We start from the raw sequence: 18099 nt of genomic DNA, 5'->3' as shown, positions 1-18099 counted from the left end.
GAAAAAATAACAGAAGAAAAACCAATATCCGAAAGAGAAATACTAAAACAACCCAAAATAGATCATGAAAGCAACACCTCGCAGATGCCGACAAAGACAAACGTGGACGGCAGTAATGAGAATGTGGGAGAATCAGCCAGTCTTAACACTGAAGTAATTATAAAAGAAATTGCTCATTCAGTGTACCAAAGCGCATAACTAGTCAACCATGCAATCTCTTGCTTCTTCCACTTGTCATTACTCATTTGAGAAACTCCTTACTATATGCACATGTTGAATGCCCAGATTGTCAAATGCCCACATCATAATTCAGAATATGAAGAAACAAGAAATGTATGTACAGTTCGCAGAGTGTTTAAAGGACCCAACCATAAAAGGGATTAGAAGGATATCAATGGGTTAAGAGTCAAAAGGAAACAGGGCTATGACCCAGGCCAGACCTGAGCTGCGTTCCGTTCGAGGTTAGCACGCTGCCATCGCCGCAACCCCCAACGGAACGCAAGAGAACGGGTATAGCCATACGGGTATTGTTGACAAGATGGCCGTCCAAGCTGGCTCTCCTCCTCCTCGCTCAAGAGCTCGCAGAAGACCCTCTGTTGGACGCTGCAGAGCTCCTCGTAGCACGAGAGAAGGAAATATTGCTGAGGCAAGAGGAAGAGGGAGAAGAGAGGCTGCCAAGGCAAGGAGAAGAGGAAGAGGATAGGCCGCCAAGTCCTGTGAGGGTCAAGGACTATGCAGAGACGATAGTGCCACGACACACACACACACACACACACACACACACACACACACACACACACACACACACAAACACACACACACACACACACACACACGGCCCGGTAGCTCAGTGGTTAGAGCGCTGGCTTCACAAGCCAGATGACCGGGGTTCGATTCCCCGGCCGGGTGGAGATATTTGGGTGTGTCTCCTTTGACGTGTAGCCCCTGTTCACCTAGCAGTGAGTAGGTACGGGATGTAAATCGAGGAGTTGTGACCTTGTTGTCCCGGTGTGTAGTGTGTGCCTGGTCTCAGGCCTATCCGAAGATCGGAAACAATGAGCTCTGAGCTCGTTCCGTAGGGTAACGTCTGGCTGTCTCGTCAGAGACTGCAGCAGATCAAACAGTGAAAAAAAAAAATTACACACACGGCGAGGCAAATGTGCAAACCTCTTAATGTGTGGCCCCTGTTCACCTAGCAGTAAATAGGTACGGGATGTGACTCGAGGGGTTGTGGCCTCGCTTTCCCGGTGTGTGTTACCTCGTTCGCCACCTCTCCGCCTCACCTTCCACGTCACCGTCTCATGAACCTTCCACGCCACCGTCTCATGAACCCTCCACGTCACCGTCTCATGAACCTTCCACGCCACCGTCTCATGAACCCTCCACGTCACCGTCTCATGAACCTTCCACGCCACCGTCTCATTCCCGAAGTTGGATTCACGCGGCCACATTCGACTCAACCGGAAGTGTTAAGCCAGCTCTTGGCTTTCTGGAAGTCAAGTCGAGGTCCAGGCCTCAACCAGTGAACACAACGCCTCTTGGGACTACCGTGGGATCAACCATCACCCAGCACTTAACCACTGCGATACCGCATAAGTATCACTTCCCCTCGTCCCGTGTTTTTCCACATTGCCTCCATATAGGATTAGTATTATTGTTAGGTATTAAGTTGGATTTTTTATTGTTGTATTTATTTCTGTGTTATATGTATATGTGTATGTCAATTTCATATGTTTCATGTTATATCTATATGTGTCAGTTTCATGTTATATCTATGTGTATGTCAGTTTCATTATGGGTTATTAAAATAGCTTTTTAAAGTGCCCTCTTTGCATTTCCTCACCAGTTGAACCAGCAGTGTTTTTTTTTTTTTATTGTTATTGTTCATCGGCTCCCCGATGCTAATCTTACCCGTTTAACCGGTGAACGTGACAGTGTTGTGTGTTGATGTGGTCTCAGTCCTACCAGAAGATCGGTCTATGAGCTCTGAGCTCGCTCCTTAATGGAGAAGACTGGCTGGGTGACCAGCAGACGACCGAGGAGGTGAATTATACACACACACACACACACACACACACACACACACACACACACACACACACACACACACACACACACACAGCTCCAAATTTAAGTTCGTCATTTATGCAGATGATACAAACTTATTAATAGCAGAGAAATCATTGAAAAGTTTGCATAAAAATCTAACATCAGAATTACTTCTTATAAATCAGTGGATGAAGGCAAACAAACTAATGCTGAATATAACTAAGACTAATTAAATCCTATTTCAAAACCGATCATTAAAGTATGAAATTCCTCCTATAAAATTAAATGACAATTTAATACATAAAGTCAGTCATACAAAATTTTTAGGCATTCACATAGATGAGAACTTGAATTGGAGCCATCACATAGCATCTGTAAACCTCAAATTGTCAAAATTATGTGGCGTGCTGTACAGGGTTAGATATCAATTCACAAAAGAGGCACTAATGTCAGTATACTACACTCTCTGATATCCGCATCTCATGTACTGTGTATCTGTCTGGGGATCCACTTGGCAGTCTTTCTTGAAAAAAATAACTATTACCCAAAATAAAGTAATCAGATGTATGTTTTTTTATGGGAAAATATGATTCCACTAGTCAATTATTAAACACAAACAAATTGCTCAATTTCACTTTTATTCATAAATATTTTCTACTACTTTGTATATATAGGCACATAACTTTGTATTCTGGAAATGCCATCCTTTTTAGTATTGCAACTAACGTGTACCATACTCGAGGCAACATTAACAATTTAGTTTGTCACCCATTCCGCACCATTCTTTATAAAAACGGTATAATGTACGTAGGTCCTCGAATATGGAACACTTTACCACATCATATCAAACAAGACCTTGATAGTATTACCATTAGTGTTTTCAAAAGGAGAATAAAAAATCACCTCTACTCTCTCCAAGCCACAGGAACATAACAAATCTTACACCCATAACTTATTATGTATTAACATGTAAAGCTATCGGTACATGTGTAAATTATTGCACTGTATATTATAATAAATTTTTGTATGTGTATATGCAAGTGTGTAATATATCGTATGCCACAATAATTAATATTTGTGTGTATGTAGGTGTGAGTGTGTAACCTACTGTGTAGGTTAAACAGTTGTTGTATGAGTCTATAATAGGTGTGCATATGTTACAATAACAAATCTGTCTGCCATGGAGTCCTGGCTCGGCAGACTGTGCCATTTATTCTGTTTATTAAGATAATTAAATGTTGTAATTGATTGGCAATAAACATTTGAACTTGAACTTGAACACACACACACACACACACACACACACACACACACACACACACACACACACACACACACACACACACACACACCATCACTTATACTCATTAAATAACTTATATATGACAGCAATTATATATTTTTTGGATTGACACCGGCACAAACATAATGGAAGAAAGGTTTTACACTTAAAAGACTATGTGCATCCTCTAACATTTATTTCATTGTTTTTCTTTGCATTTTCAATTTCTGTTTTCAGATATAATTGTTTTAGTCTACTAGCTTCTGCTATTTCCCTTGCAGCTGCTTCCTGTGCCCATGCAGCTCCTCCCACGGCCTGTGCATATGAAGATACCTCCTCTGCAGCCGGCTTCACAGCATGTGCAATTTCCTCTCCTGCATGTGCAACATCCGCCAATGCACGTGCAGTTGCTATTAGCTCTTCTACTGCTGTTGCCACTGCTGGAGCAGTTGCTGCCTCCTGGACAAGGGCATAAGTGGCAGAGATTGCCTGCACACGCACTTGTCCTGCCTCTATCTTCACGTGTGGGGGATCAACAGAATGGTCTGAGGCACTTCTGCAAGGTAGATTTGTCCCTCAGCACCTTATTCTTCACTGCAAGTAATGAATGCCATTATGAAACAGGTGTAAAATAAGACAAAATATTGAATTGATGTTGATTTGACATTACATTCAGATACAATAATAAGTTAATAATAATAAATTAGTTAAGTTCATGTTGATTAAACATACATGTATAGGTATCTTGAATTGTAAAATAATGCATTCCATCAATTAGATTCTTTCCAAGTGATGTTTCTCAAACTGTATGATATACTGGTTTAGGTAAGCAACATGCTTTTATCATCTTGTTAAGAAGAACCACACGTGCATATAACAATAAATACCAAGCACAAGAAAAAAGAGTTTACTTTAATTGTTTGACAAATATATACATACATGTCAAAAGCCCTGTACAGAGTGATGTCATCAATCTCCTCAAGACTCATTATAGTCTTGCCCCTCCGCCAAACTTCTACCATTTCATCAATATAGGAGGGGGGATGCAGGGCCACCAACTATAAAGCAAATAAAGAACATGATTATGTCACTTGTTACACATTTATGTTGATATATCTGGCAAGGCACTAAATACATTAGTGTATTATCACATTGCAATGCAACAGTGGTTTCTGAAAAGTATGCACCTAACTGTGACGCGATAAAACATGCCACCACTGCATTCGAACTTTTGTTAGTTAAAATGTTTGGAGTATTTTATCCTCTTTGAAACTTATTTTTTCAAGCAATTGTGGATCACTTTGAAAGATATATATATATATATATATATATATATATATATATATATATATATATATATATATATATATATATATATATATATATATATATATATATATATATATATATATATATATATATATATATATATATATATATATATATATATATATATATATATATATATATATATATATATATATATATATATATATATATATATATATATATATATATATATATATATATATATATATATATATATATATATATATATATATATATATATATATATATATATATATATATATATATATATATATATATATATATATATATATATATATATATATATATATATATATATATATATATATATATATATATATATATATATATATATATATATATATATATATATATATATATATATATATATATATATATATATATATATATATATATATATATATATATATATATATATATATATATATATATATATATATATATATATATATATATATATATATATATATATATATATATATATATATATATATATATATATATATATATATATATATATATATATATATATATATATATATATATATATATATATATATATATATATATATATATATATATATATATATATATATATATATATATATATATATATATATATATATATATATATATATATATATATATATATATATATATATATATATATATATATATATATATATATATATATATATATATATTTTTTTTTTTTTTTTTTTTTACATTACAAGGGCACTGGCCAAGGGCAAACAAAGTGTTGGAAAAAAAAAAAAACCCGCTGGTTGCCAGGCCCTGTTAAGAGGAAAGTAGAAAGAGAAAACAAAAAATCTAAAAGGAGGGTCCAGTTAACGTAAGAGGTGTCTTGACACTCCTCTTTTGAAAGAGTTTAAGTCATAGGCAGGTGGAAATACAGACACAGGTAGAGAGTTCCAGAGTTTACCAGTGTAGGGAATGAAGGAGTGAAGATACTGGTTAACTCTTGCATTAGGAAGATGGACAGAATAGGGATGAGAAGAAGTAGAGAGTCTTGTGCAGCGAGGCCGCAGGAGGGGGGAAGGCATGCAGTTAGCAAGTTCAGAAGAGCAGACAGCATGAAAACAGCGGTAGAAGACAGATAAAGATGCAACATTGCGGCGGTGACTTAAAGAATCAAGACAGTCAGTTAGAGGAGAAGAGTTGATAAGACGAAAAGCTTTAGATTCCACCTTGTTTAGTAAAGCTGTGTGTGGATCCCCCAGACATGAGAGCCATACTCCATACACGGGCGGATAAGGCCCTTGTACAGAGCAAGCAGCTGGGAGGGAGAGAAAATGGACGAAGACGCCATAGGACACCTAACTTCTTGGAAGCTGATTTAGCAAGAGTAGAGATGTGAAATTTCCAGTTTAGATTTTTAGTGAAGGATAGACCGAGTGTGTTTAATGTAGAGGAGAGGGAAGTTGAGTGTTATTGAAGAAGAGAGGATAGTTGTCTGGAAGGTTATGTCGAGTAGATAGTTGTAGAAATTGAGTTTTGAGGCATTGAACAAAACCAGGTTTTCTCTGCCCCAATCAGAAACAAGTGAAAGATCAGAAGTTAGGCGTCCTATAGCATCTCGCCTTGAGTCATTTAATTGTTGTTGGGTTGGGCGTCTGTTGAACGCTGTTGAATAATGCAGGTGGTATCATCAGCATAGGAGTGGATAGGGCATTGAGTCAGATTTAGGAGATCATTGATGAATAATAGAAAGAGAGTGGGTGATAGGACAGAACCCTGTGGAACACCACTGTTGATAGTTTTAGGGAAGAACAGTGACCGTCTACTACAGCAGCAATAGAACGATCGGAAAGGAAACTGGAGATGAAGGTACAGAGAGAAGGATAGAATCCGTAGGAGGGTAGTTTAGAAATTAAAGATTTGTGCCAGACTCTATCGAAGGCTTTCGATATGTCAAGGCCGACAGCAAAGGTTTCACCGAAGTCCCTAAAGAGGATGACCAAGATTCAGTTAGGAAAGTAAGAAGATCACCAGTAGATCTGCCTTTACGGAAACCATACTGGCAATCAGAGAGAAGGTTGTGAGCTGATAGATGCCTCATTATCTTCCTATTAAGGATAGACTCAAAGGCTTTAGAAAGGCAGGAAATCAAAGCTATAGGGCGGTAGTTAGAAGGATTGGAGTGGTCACCTTTTTAGGGACAGGTTGAATGTGAGCAAACTTCCAGCAAGAAGGATAAATAGAAGTAGAGACACAGATGAAAGAGTTTGACCAGGCAGTGAGCGAGTTCGGAAGCACAGTTTTGAGAACAACAGGAGGGACTCCATCCGGACCGTAAGCCTTCCGAGAATCAAGGCCAGAGAGGGCCAGGAAAACGTCTTTATAAAGAATTTTAATTTTAGGGATGAAGTAGTCAGAGGGTGGAGGAGTAGGAGGAATATGCCCAGAATCATCCAAAGTTGAGTTGGTAGCAAAGGTTTGAGCGAAGAGTTCAGCTTTAGAAAAGAAGAGACAGCTGTAGAGCCATCTGGATGAAGTAAAGGAGGGAAAGACGAAGAAGTAAAGTTGTTAGAGATATTATTGGCTAGATGCCAGAAATCTCGAGAGGAGTTAGAATTGGAAAGACTTTGACATTTTCTATTGATGAAAGAGTTTTTAGTAAGTTGGAGAATAGATTTGGCATGATTACGGGCAGAAATATATAGGGCATGAGTTTCAGCAGTTGGATGGCTACGGAACCGTTTGTGAGCCGCCTCTCTATCATTGACAGCACGAGAACAAGCAGAGTTAAACCAAGGCTTTTTAGCTTTAGGGTTAGAGAAAGTATGAGGAATGTATAGCTCCATGCCAGAGATAATCACCTCTGTTATGCGCTCGGCACAAAGAGAAGGATCTCTGACATGAAAACAATAATCATCCCAAGGAAATCAGAATAGTACTGCCTTAGTTCCTCCCACTTAGCAGAGTTAAAATGCCAGAAGCACCTCCGCTTAGGCGGGTCCTGAGGCTGCACTGGAGTGATAGAACTGGTAACGGAAATTAGATTGTGGTCGGAGGAGCCCAACGGAGAGGAAAGTTTAACAGAGTAAGCAGAAGGGTTGGAGGTTAGGAAAAGATCAAGAATGTTGGGCGTGTCTCCAAGGCGGTCAGGAATACGGGTAGGGAACTTCACTAGCTGCTCTAGGTCATGAAGGATAGCAAAGTTGAAGGTTTGTTCACCAGGTTGGTCAGTGAAAGAAGATGAAAGCCAAAGCTGGTGGTGAACATTGAAATCCCTAAAATGGAGATCTCAGCAAAGGAAAGTGAGATAAGATGTGCTCCACCTTGGAAGTCAAATAGTCAAAGAATTTTACATAGTCAGAGGAATTAGGTGAGAGGTATACAGCACAGATGAATTTAGTTAGAGAGTGACATTGAAGTCTTAGCCAGATGGTAGAAAATTCTGAAGATTCAAGATTGTGGGCACGAGAGCAAGTGGTGTCGTTACGCACGTATGCGCAACATCCAGCTTTGGATTGAAAATGAGGATAGAGCAAGTAGGAGGGAACAGAAAAGGGGCTGCTGTCAGTAGTCACAGACAACTGTGTTTCAGTTAGGAAGAGAAGATGAGGTTTAGTAGAGGAGAGGTGGTGTTCCACAGATTGAAAATTAGAACGAAGGCCACGAATGTTGCAGAAATTGATAGTGAAAGTATTAGATGAAGTGTCAAGACACCCAAGGTCGACAGCAGAGGGCAGTCCGACCTGGGGACATTTATGGTCCCCTCCCCAGAGGGGGACTCCGAGGCAGGGCGTGGTGAAGCCATTATTAAATTTTGATTTGAAGAGAGTGTAAAAGTGTAAGGTGTTGTAGTGTAGTGTAGGAAGTAGTAGAAGTTGTCTTTAGAGGGCAGGCTGCAGCTGCTCAATTGTATAAATGAGACCACAAAGGGAACCGGGAAGAGAGGACACGGGAATCACTCAGTCTGCAGCACTGCCTACATCCCCGTAAGTACCTCTCCTGGAGTATATATATAAATATATATATATATATATATATATATATATATATATATATATATATATATATATATATATATATATATATATATATATATATATATATATATATATATATATATATATATATATATATATATATATATATATATATATATATATATATATATATATATATATATATATATATATATATATATATATATATATATATATATATATATATATATATATATATATATATATATATATATATATATATATATATATATATATATATATATATATATATATATATATATATATATATATATATATATATATATATATATATATATATATATATATATATATATATATATATATATATATATATATATATATATATATATATATATATATATATATATATATATATATATATATATATATATATATATATATATATATATATATATATATATATATATATATATATATATATATATATATATATATATATATATATATATATATATATATATATATATATATATATATATATATATATATATATATATATATATATATATATATATATATATATATATATATATATATATAAGGTACCGCAGTGAAGATAACTTGCATCTCGGGGAGAGAGAGAGGCCTTGTTCCTTGCAGTTGGTCTCTTCAGCCTTTCCCGCACCAAATTTGTCACGAAAATGATACCAGCAGGATCCTGCCAATACCTCTTCACCAGCTCACGGTCATCTAGCTCATTCAGGACGTCCTTCCTCTCAAGAAACGACCGTCTCTGTCGCAGGTGGTGGCGGTGCGGTCCCTCTCGGGCGGCCATGTTTACTTTTAGGATGAAATCTTAGGAGCGCGTCTTACTGCTAAAACACCTCGGGAGGTGTTTTGGTAAGACGCATCTTTAGGGCTTAGGATGCCGTCTTAAAGATTTAAGACTCGAATTCCGCCATTTTTGTGATTTAGGACGACTTCTTACCGTTAGGACGTCATCTTAGTGTTTATAAGTACGGGCCCAGGTTCCTTGTCTCTTTGTTGGATCTTAAAAAAAAGTTTGTCTCCTTCTCTTCGAAGACGTTTCTTCAGAGAGTTTGTCGGGCCAGAAACGTGTACACATCTGTCCCCGTAAGATGATCTTCGATGAAGCCAAATCCTGACTTGAAGTTGTACCACTTGACAACACCACTGTGGTACTCAGGACTTGCCATCAGTGATTTTCTTCTTATGTTGTCTCTGGTTTTCTGTCTGTTTTTAGTGTGTGTTGAAGTGACAGAACATGCGGTCGGGGTGGCTTTATACCATCCTGCCAGTCATGGCTGAGGCCAGCCTAGAACTGCCGCGATGCTGATTAGCTGGTCCCCTGGACCCCTGAACCTGGATGTCTCGCCTCCCTCTGACTCCGCCAGGCTAGTCTGCCTAGATCGTCTCATGCTCGGCAGCGCTTGTAGATCTACTGCTTGGGTATTTAGCTAAATATCCTCATATATATATATATATATATATATATATATATATATATATATATATATATATATATATATATATATTGTGTGTGTGTGTGTGTGTGTGATTGTGTAATTCACTGTTTGTTTGATCTGTTGCAGTCTCTGACGAGACAGCCAGACGTTACCCTACGGAACGAGCTCAGAGCTCATTGTTTCCGATCTTCGGATAGGTCTGAGACCAGGCACACACCACACACCGGGACAACAAGGTCACAACTCTTCGATTTACATCCCGTACCTACTCACTGCTAGGTGAACAGGGGCTACACGTGAAAGGAGACACACCCAAATATATCCACCCGGCCGGGGAATCGAACCCCGGTCATCTGGTTTGTGAAGCCAGCGCTCTAACCACTGTGTGGGTGTGTGTGATTGTGTTTGATTGTGTGTGTGTGTGTGTGTGTGTGTGTGTGTGTGTGTGTGTGTGTGTGTGTGTGTGTGTGTGTGTGTGTTGATATTACTTTTTATGTTGCAACTTCTCCAAGTTCTCTTCCAGATATTGCACAATGATAGGTGCTCCGTATCCTGATTTCAATCCCTCACAATCTCCTCCAAAGTAGGCAGGGCTGTTTTGATTTGCCAGGTGTACTCGCGATTCCTTTGGGTTTGCACACATAAGTCTGAACACCTCTATTAGCCATCTAGTGTGGTCTTCCTTTTCTCTTGCTTGCAAGTTCTTGGCGAGGTCTTTCTCACTCTGAGTTCCCTTAATAGTATCGTCCTTCCCTTCATCTCCTAGCTCTTTCGCGAGGCCCTCCTCCCATGTAGCCTTCAGCTTCTTGGTGGATTCCTTTTCTTTGCGCCTTTGCTGTTCCAACCACCGGAACAAAGCGTTCTTGAAGCAAAACCCGCTTGGCACTGCGATGTTCCACTCCCTTGTGGCAAACCAGGTACAGAAGCTCTTCTTATGTCGAGGCATCCAGCGTTCAGCCTTTAGGCGGGAAAGAAGAATCTTTCCTCTCACCTGCAACTTGCGTTCAGCTGGACTTACTGTTTTTATTACCTTTGTTTCTGTCAGTGTAAAACTACAGCGCCAAGAACCATCAGCGGCATTACTGAGCTGTATGGTTGTGGTATCCTCTGGAGTGAGGAAGGGCCTGGGGATCTCTTCCAGCCACGGCACCTCCAGCACCGGCACAAGATCTACGCTGACCAGCAACAGTGGATACTCCTGTCCTTGCCATGCCAGGGCAAGTGCCACACCCACCTGTGTGGAAGTCAGCCTGGTGGCACCAGGCTCAATCTTTTATCCTGCAATGAATAACCCTCAAGGCATTGGCGCACCTCCATGTAAAGATCATCCATAAATCTTTGCCCTTTAAGATGGGGGTTGTCAGTATCTACAGATATCAACAGCTTACCCTTCAACAGTGCTTCTGTCTTCTCTCTCTCACTTACTTTTACTTTTACGTCGTTGACTTTGATCACAATGTTCACATCAAACTCATCGGGAGCGTATAGCTTGGAGCCATCTTGAGAACTACCTGTCAGCTTCAGTTCACCGCGATAAATAGGATTTGCTGAGGATACTTTTTTTATGATGGTGTTTAATTCTTCCATCACAGCCTCCTTTACCTCGAGTGCTTCTCCTTTTGAAAAGTCTACTGCCTCCTGCTGCAGTTTTTCTACATCTATTGCTTTTAATATTTTTTTTATGACATTCTCGGGACAGTGGCGGTCAAAAGGCTTTATCAAGTTGTGGCTATATTTAAAATACATGTTATGGTATAACTTGAAGTTTTGCTGTACTTGCGTGGCAGTGGTACCCGCGCGGCAAGGAGAGTCCTGCCTCTCTTGGTAGGCCAGCAGGTCAAAAGTACTCGTGTTTCCAAACATTGCGGCGAGGAGGCGAGGCGTTTGGCCATAGGTATCCCGTTGCTGACTGTCAGCGCCGACACTCAACAGCAGCGACACGCAGCCATCCTGGCCGTGCGAGGCCGCCTCGTGGAGAGCTGTGGTACCGCATATATTATCAAGCACCTTGTCCACGGGGAGACGCCCCACTTGCAGCAGCATATGAGTTAGCTGGAGTAAACCTTTGCGAGATGCTAATAGCAGAGTGGTGCGGCCATTAATATCTGATAAATTCCGATTTTTGTTCTTCTTGTAGCTGCGGAAAAGAACCTTCTGTACATATATTGCTCTCCGAACTGCTTCTTTCTCGCGATATGCCTTCTGGCGAAGCACCAAATCCTTCAATTTCTCCCTCTCCTCCTCGAAGAGCCTCTGTGACGTAAGAGAGAAACGATGGTGAATAGGTGTGTGTATGTGTATGTGTGATAATGAATATGTAAACAATGTTATTACATGTAATAATGATGATGACAGAAACAACAATAATGCTAATAGTAATTATACTGATAATAATAATAATAATAATAATAATAATAATAATAATAATGATAATAATAATATTATTATTATTATTATTATGATTATGTGCCGTGAAAGGAAAAGTCTCGTGACTCAACATTCTGACCACTCACTATATGTCCAACCACAGCACAACTCACCACAAACGTGACTAATCAAAGCCCGACATCATACTCTTTTTTTTTTATGTAGGAAAGAGAAGAGGGCCAGCCAAAGGAAAACAAAAATGCCCATTTGAGTTTTGGCAAGTGTATGGCAAGAAGTTTGGTTAAGAAGGTAATTAAAGAATAATACAGAGAGAGTGGTTGACAAAACAAAACCCTGAGGAACACCACTATTAATAGATTTAGGAGAAGAACAATGGCCGTCTACCACAGCAGCAATAGAACGGTCGGAAAGGAAGCAGTTTTGAAATCAAAGCTTTCTGCCAGACTCTATCAAAAGCTTTTGATATGTCTAACGCTACAGCAAAAGTTTCACCAAAATCTCTAAAAAAGGATGACCGAGACTCAGTAAAGAAAGCCACAAGATCATCAGTAGAGCTACCCAGACGGAAGCCATACTGGCGATCAGATAGAAGATTGTGAAGTGACAGATGTTTGAGAATCTTCCTATTCAGGATAGATTAAAAAAAACTTTAGACAAACAAGAGATTAAAGCTATATGACGGTAGTTTGAAGAATTAGAACGGTCATCCTCTTTAGGAAACGACTGAATGTAGGAAACTTTCCAGCAATAAGAAAAGGTAGAAGTTGATAGACAAAGTTGAAAGAATTTAGCCAGGCGAAGTGCAAGAAAGGAAGCACAGTTTTTGAGAACAATAGGAGGGACCCCATAAGGACCATAAGCCTTCAGATGGTGTAGGTCGACGAGGGCATGGAAAACATCATTACGAAGAATTTTTATTGTAGTTATGAAAAATTCAGAGGGAGGAGGAGAAGGAGGGACAAGGCCAGAATCATCCTTGATGGAGTTGTGAGCAAAGATTTGAAAGAAGAGTTCAGCTTTAGAGACAGAAGAGATGGCAGTGGTGCCATCAGGATGAAATAAAGGAGGCAAATATGAAGAAATGAAGTAATTAGAGATGTTTTTGGCTAGATGCCAGAAGTCTCGAGGAGAGTTTGAGTTTGAAAGATTTTGACATTTTCTATTTAAGAAGGTGTGTTTGGCATGTATTCATTTTTGTATCTTGTCCTATTTCTCCACAAGATCCCCCAAAGCTAAGGAGCCTCTGGCGTTTTGCCTGAGGAGGTATTATGCTGATTTTCTCTGGAATGATTACTGTTTCCGTGTCAGAAACTCATCTCTTTGTGCCAAACGCATAACAGAGGTGATAGTATCTGGCATGGAGGCGTATATTCTTCATTCTTTTTCTCAACCTAAACCTTCTAAACCTTGGTTTAACTCAGCCTGTTCTCGTGCTATACATGATAGAGAGGTTGGCCACAAAAGGTACTTCAGCCTTCCTAATCCTGAATCTCACGCACTTTACATCTCCGCCCGGAATCATGCCAAGTCTTTTCTTCAACTTGCCAAACACTCACTCATATGTAAAAAAAAAACGTCAAAATCTTTCAAACACAAACTCCCCTCGAGACTTCTGGCATCTAGCCAAAACATCTCAATAACTTCACTTCATCTTTCCCTCCTTTATTTCATCCTAATGGCACCACTGCCATCTCTTCTGTCTCTAAAGCTGAACTCTTCTCTCAAATATTTGCTCACAACTCCTCCTCCCTCTGACTATTTTATGTCTACAATTAAAATTTTTCGTAATGATGTTTTCCATGGCCTCGCTGGCCTAAACCCTTGGAAGGTTTATGGACCTGATGGGGTCCCTCCTATTGTTCTCAGAAACTGTGCTCAGTATGCAGAGATGCGATACAATGCAACGAGATGACGTTATCCGCAGGCAACCTTGCGTCTATATTTGAAACGACTGCCCATGCTCTTGAATCTTCCAATTTTTCCACCATTTGGCGTCGACTCAAAAGTCACTCGGACTAAATCTATCTGTGGTATCTACTTCTTCCCTAACTCATCTGACTAATATTTGACAATTACACTTTCAAAGTGGAATACATTATGTCTCTATCCCTTCGTAGAGATATCTATCCTAGGAGATTTCAAGGTTCACCACCAGCTTTGACTTTCTTCTCCCTTCACTGACTAGCTTGCTGAACCAGCCTTCAACTTTGCTATCCTCCATTACATAGAGCAACTCGTATTTTCGATCGTCTTAGAAATGCATTCAATATTCTTGATCTTTTCCTTACCTCTAATCTTTCTGCATATGATGTTACTGTACCTTCTCTGTTTGGCTTCTCCAATCACATTCTCATATCTGTAGAATCTTATCCCATTTTTCCAATCTCTACTAAGGATCCCCTAAAGCGGAGGTGTCTCTGGCACCTACGTATCTATCTATCTATCTATCTATCTATCTATCTATCTATCTATCTATCTATCTATCTATCTATATATATATATATATATATATATATATATATATATATATATATATATATATATATATATATATATATATAGTCGATGTTGCGGGTTGCAAACGTTGCAATGGTAAACTTTGAACCACTACTCTTTTGGTGAAAAATCGAAACCGGCCACAACTCCTCAAAAATGCCCTTTTACATTTCATAATTTAGCCCTTATTTGTACACATATTGATGCAAATATGTATAATGTACATTTTCCTCTCCGCGAAGAGTACGCGTATCACCTCTGCAGACTCTGAATTGACATGATGTTATAACTCAGCTATAGCTCTCCGTAGCGTTCCGTAATCTTACGGTACCGATACTGGATGAATTTTTACTCCTTCCCACCTTATACTATGAGAGAGAGAGAGAGAGAGAGAGAGAGAGAGAGAGAGAAACAAACTGACACTCACTTCCTCAAGCTTTCTTCGCTCCTCATCGGTCATCAAATCTATTGGGAGGCGACCGTATGTGTCGAGCACGTACGGGCACCCCCCGAGTTCCCTGATCAACAGCTCAGCCATGCCCTGATGACCAGCCTCCAGTGCTGCGTGTAAGGCACTGCTACCCGAAGTTCCACTAAAGAAAGACCATGCCCCCGCCTTCTGGAGAAAGGCGGCAGTCACGGGACAGTTAGCAGCCGTTGCCTTTGCTAGGAGGTCACTCAGTGTTGCACGGTTGGTATCTTTGCACCATCGCCAAGTAGCTTCCCAAGGAGAATTTCCTTCGATGGTTTCCAGAAGATTACTTACGCCCTTGACAAGGTTGTTGCTGACCTTTTCCAGACGATTCTGCTCAGCACGCAGACGACAGCAGTAGGCCTGTGAGAAGAGGGAAGCCAGGAACATCAGATCTTCTCCATCTTGCATTGATCTTCATGTACTCATAGAAGCTGATGTTGCCAAATACAATGATAATCAATTTGGATGATTTGTGGATCCTGGGATCCATGAGTATTTTTTCTTATAAGTGCCTGTGAATAACGGGGGTACATGAAGGGCGTGCATGACATGGCGAGTATGCATAAAAGTGAAAACTGCGAAAAGTTGTTTTAAGAAATAAAAAAAAAAAAAAAATCATAAAAAATAATATAAATAACCACTAAATTAGCTCACATTTATCCATCACATTAGCCTATTATACTCCACGCGTAGTTCACATCCTTTTGAGGCCTCGTCTTTTTGTGTTACTGTACATTTAGTACCTTCATAACAATCATTTAATTATTTAGCACCGAGTATCTAATACTTTTTAATTAAATATTCAACTTTTCAAAAGTAGACAAAAAAATTAAGGATTGAGTGCTAAGGTACTATTGAAAGCCCCCGTAGAGAAGATTGGTAACCATTCATTAATAGGATTGAGGTGTTCTTTTTTTTTTTCTGCCTGTGTGTGTGTGTGTGTGTGTGTGTGTGTGTGTGTGTGTGCTACCCAGCATGTGTTACTACTACCTTACTATCAGTATTGTGTCTATTTTTTTTTTTCATCAACAGAAGGTGCTCTGACTGTGCTCTTGTAACTCTTAATAATAAATATATAAGCTGTTCAGAAAATGTAAAGCACTGGTCACTGTTTAATTTGTCGTCTAATACAAATTACGGAGTAGTTTTTGTTTTTTAGTTGTATTTTCAAAGAAACAATGACATTACATAACGTAATAACACCAGCGACCGAAAATCGAAGATCTGGTGGCTAGTTTTAAACACATGTTAGTCAACTCGTGATCAGACCTTGGTGGTGAATTACACACACGCACACACACACACACACACACACACGCCCGGTAGCTCAGTGGTTAGAGCGCTGGCTTCACAAGCCAGAGGACCGGGGTTCGATTCCCCGGCCGGGTGGAGATATTTGGGTGTGTCTCCTTTCACGTGTAGCCCCTGTTCACCTAGCAGTGAGTAGGTACGGGATGTAAATCGAGGAGTTGTGATCTTGTTGTCCCGGTGTGTGGTGTGTGCCTGGTCTCAGGCCTATCCGAAGATCGGAAATAATGAGCTCTGAGCTCGTTCCGTAGGGTAACGTCTGGCTGTCTCGTCAGAGACTGCAGCAGATCAAACAGTGAAACACACACACACACACACACACACACATCTCCAGTTTCCGTAGAAGTCTTTTATCTGGCAACTTAACACGATTTTTTTCCTTAATTAAATCTATATAAATGCAATCTGCCAAACATTACATCAATCACTGATGATACAAAAATTATGCGAAGCGTGAAGTAGATAGAAAACTGCGAAAAATTTGATAAATTTAGACAAGGTGTGTTAATGGAACAATACATGGCAGAATGAATTCAACATTAGGAATTGGATAAAGATGAAGTTCGGAAAAAAAAAATAATGAGGAACAGAAGGTGCAGTTATAATCATAAGATGGGGAATGAAACATTAGATAAAGCAACAGAATAAAAAAAATATGGGAGTCATATTTTCAGCGGAATTATCATTTAAACAAGACAGCAGGTAAAACTCTTAAATCTACTGAGAAATATAAGAGTTCCCTTTGCTTATTTAGACGAAGATATTGATGAGGAAAGATATAACCACCCAAGATCAGAATATGCCGCAGTAATTTTGTCACATGAAAATAAGAATAAATAATAATAAAAAAAAAACAGGAATATTGGAACGTATACATACAGAGCGAAGTATTGGAGAGAGATGGTATATTGGAAGCGCTGGAGGGAGAGGTGGTGTGTACTAGGAATATTCATGATTTTATGGAAAAATTGGATAAAAATTATGGATATAGGACAGAATGAGTGGTCAAAGTAATAAAGGAAAAAGAAGAATTGGCTAGAAATACTGTCGAGAAGAAGAGATGTGTTATGGTATTTGGGGTTAAAGAAGATAAGACACCAATGAGACAGGAACGAGAAAAGGAGAAAGATGTGGCGGGTAAACTGGTGGGAGTTGCTAGTAACGAGGCTGATGAGTACCAAAGTGAAATCGAGGAGGTTTCAAGGATTGGAATATATGAAGGGCAAAGCCAAGCCAATGAGAATCAAGTTTAAATCTCAGGCACCAGCAGAGGAAGTTTTGAAT

The 18099-nt window shown here is 38.9% G+C and overlaps 1 protein-coding gene across 2 annotated transcripts; it reads right to left on the bottom strand.

The window, feature by feature from the left end:
* Nucleotides 1–2668: 2668 nt before the first annotated feature.
* On the bottom strand, nt 2669–15930 carry LOC123519625. Of its 2 annotated transcripts, none has more exons than XM_045281070.1 (4): nt 15460–15930; nt 11574–12401; nt 4271–4389; nt 2669–3887 (listed from the first exon to the last, which is right to left on the bottom strand). In XM_045281070.1, the coding sequence occupies exons 1-4, from the start codon at nt 15913–15915 to the stop codon at nt 3506–3508; spliced, it is 1785 nt and encodes a 594-aa protein (XP_045137005.1). In that variant the 5' UTR covers nt 15916–15930; the 3' UTR covers nt 2669–3505. The 2 variants fall into 2 exon arrangements, with proteins under 2 accessions (XP_045137005.1, XP_045137009.1); XM_045281074.1 differs by having other exon boundaries at nt 3744–3925.
* Nucleotides 15931–18099: the final 2169 nt, after the last annotated feature.

This window comes from Portunus trituberculatus, chromosome 7 (genome assembly GCF_017591435.1).
Source record: "Portunus trituberculatus isolate SZX2019 chromosome 7, ASM1759143v1, whole genome shotgun sequence".
Lineage (NCBI taxonomy): Eukaryota > Metazoa > Arthropoda > Malacostraca > Decapoda > Portunidae > Portunus > Portunus trituberculatus.
This window is presented reverse-complemented; position numbering and strand designations above follow the sequence as displayed.

Excerpts from the sequence above, each read along its gene's own strand:
- LOC123519625 (XM_045281070.1), bottom strand. The coding sequence starts at position 15,915 with ATGCAAGATGGAGAAGATCTGATGTTCCTGGCTTCCCTCTTCTCACAG. Across the intron at positions 4,390-11,573 it reads TCAACGACGTAAAAGTAAAA|TTGGTGGCCCTGCATCCCCC; the intron begins GTAAGTGAGAGA and ends TTTGCTTTATAG. Across the intron at positions 3,888-4,270 it reads CTGTACAGGGCTTTTGACAT|AAGTGCCTCAGACCATTCTG; the intron begins GTATGTATATAT and ends TCTACCTTGCAG.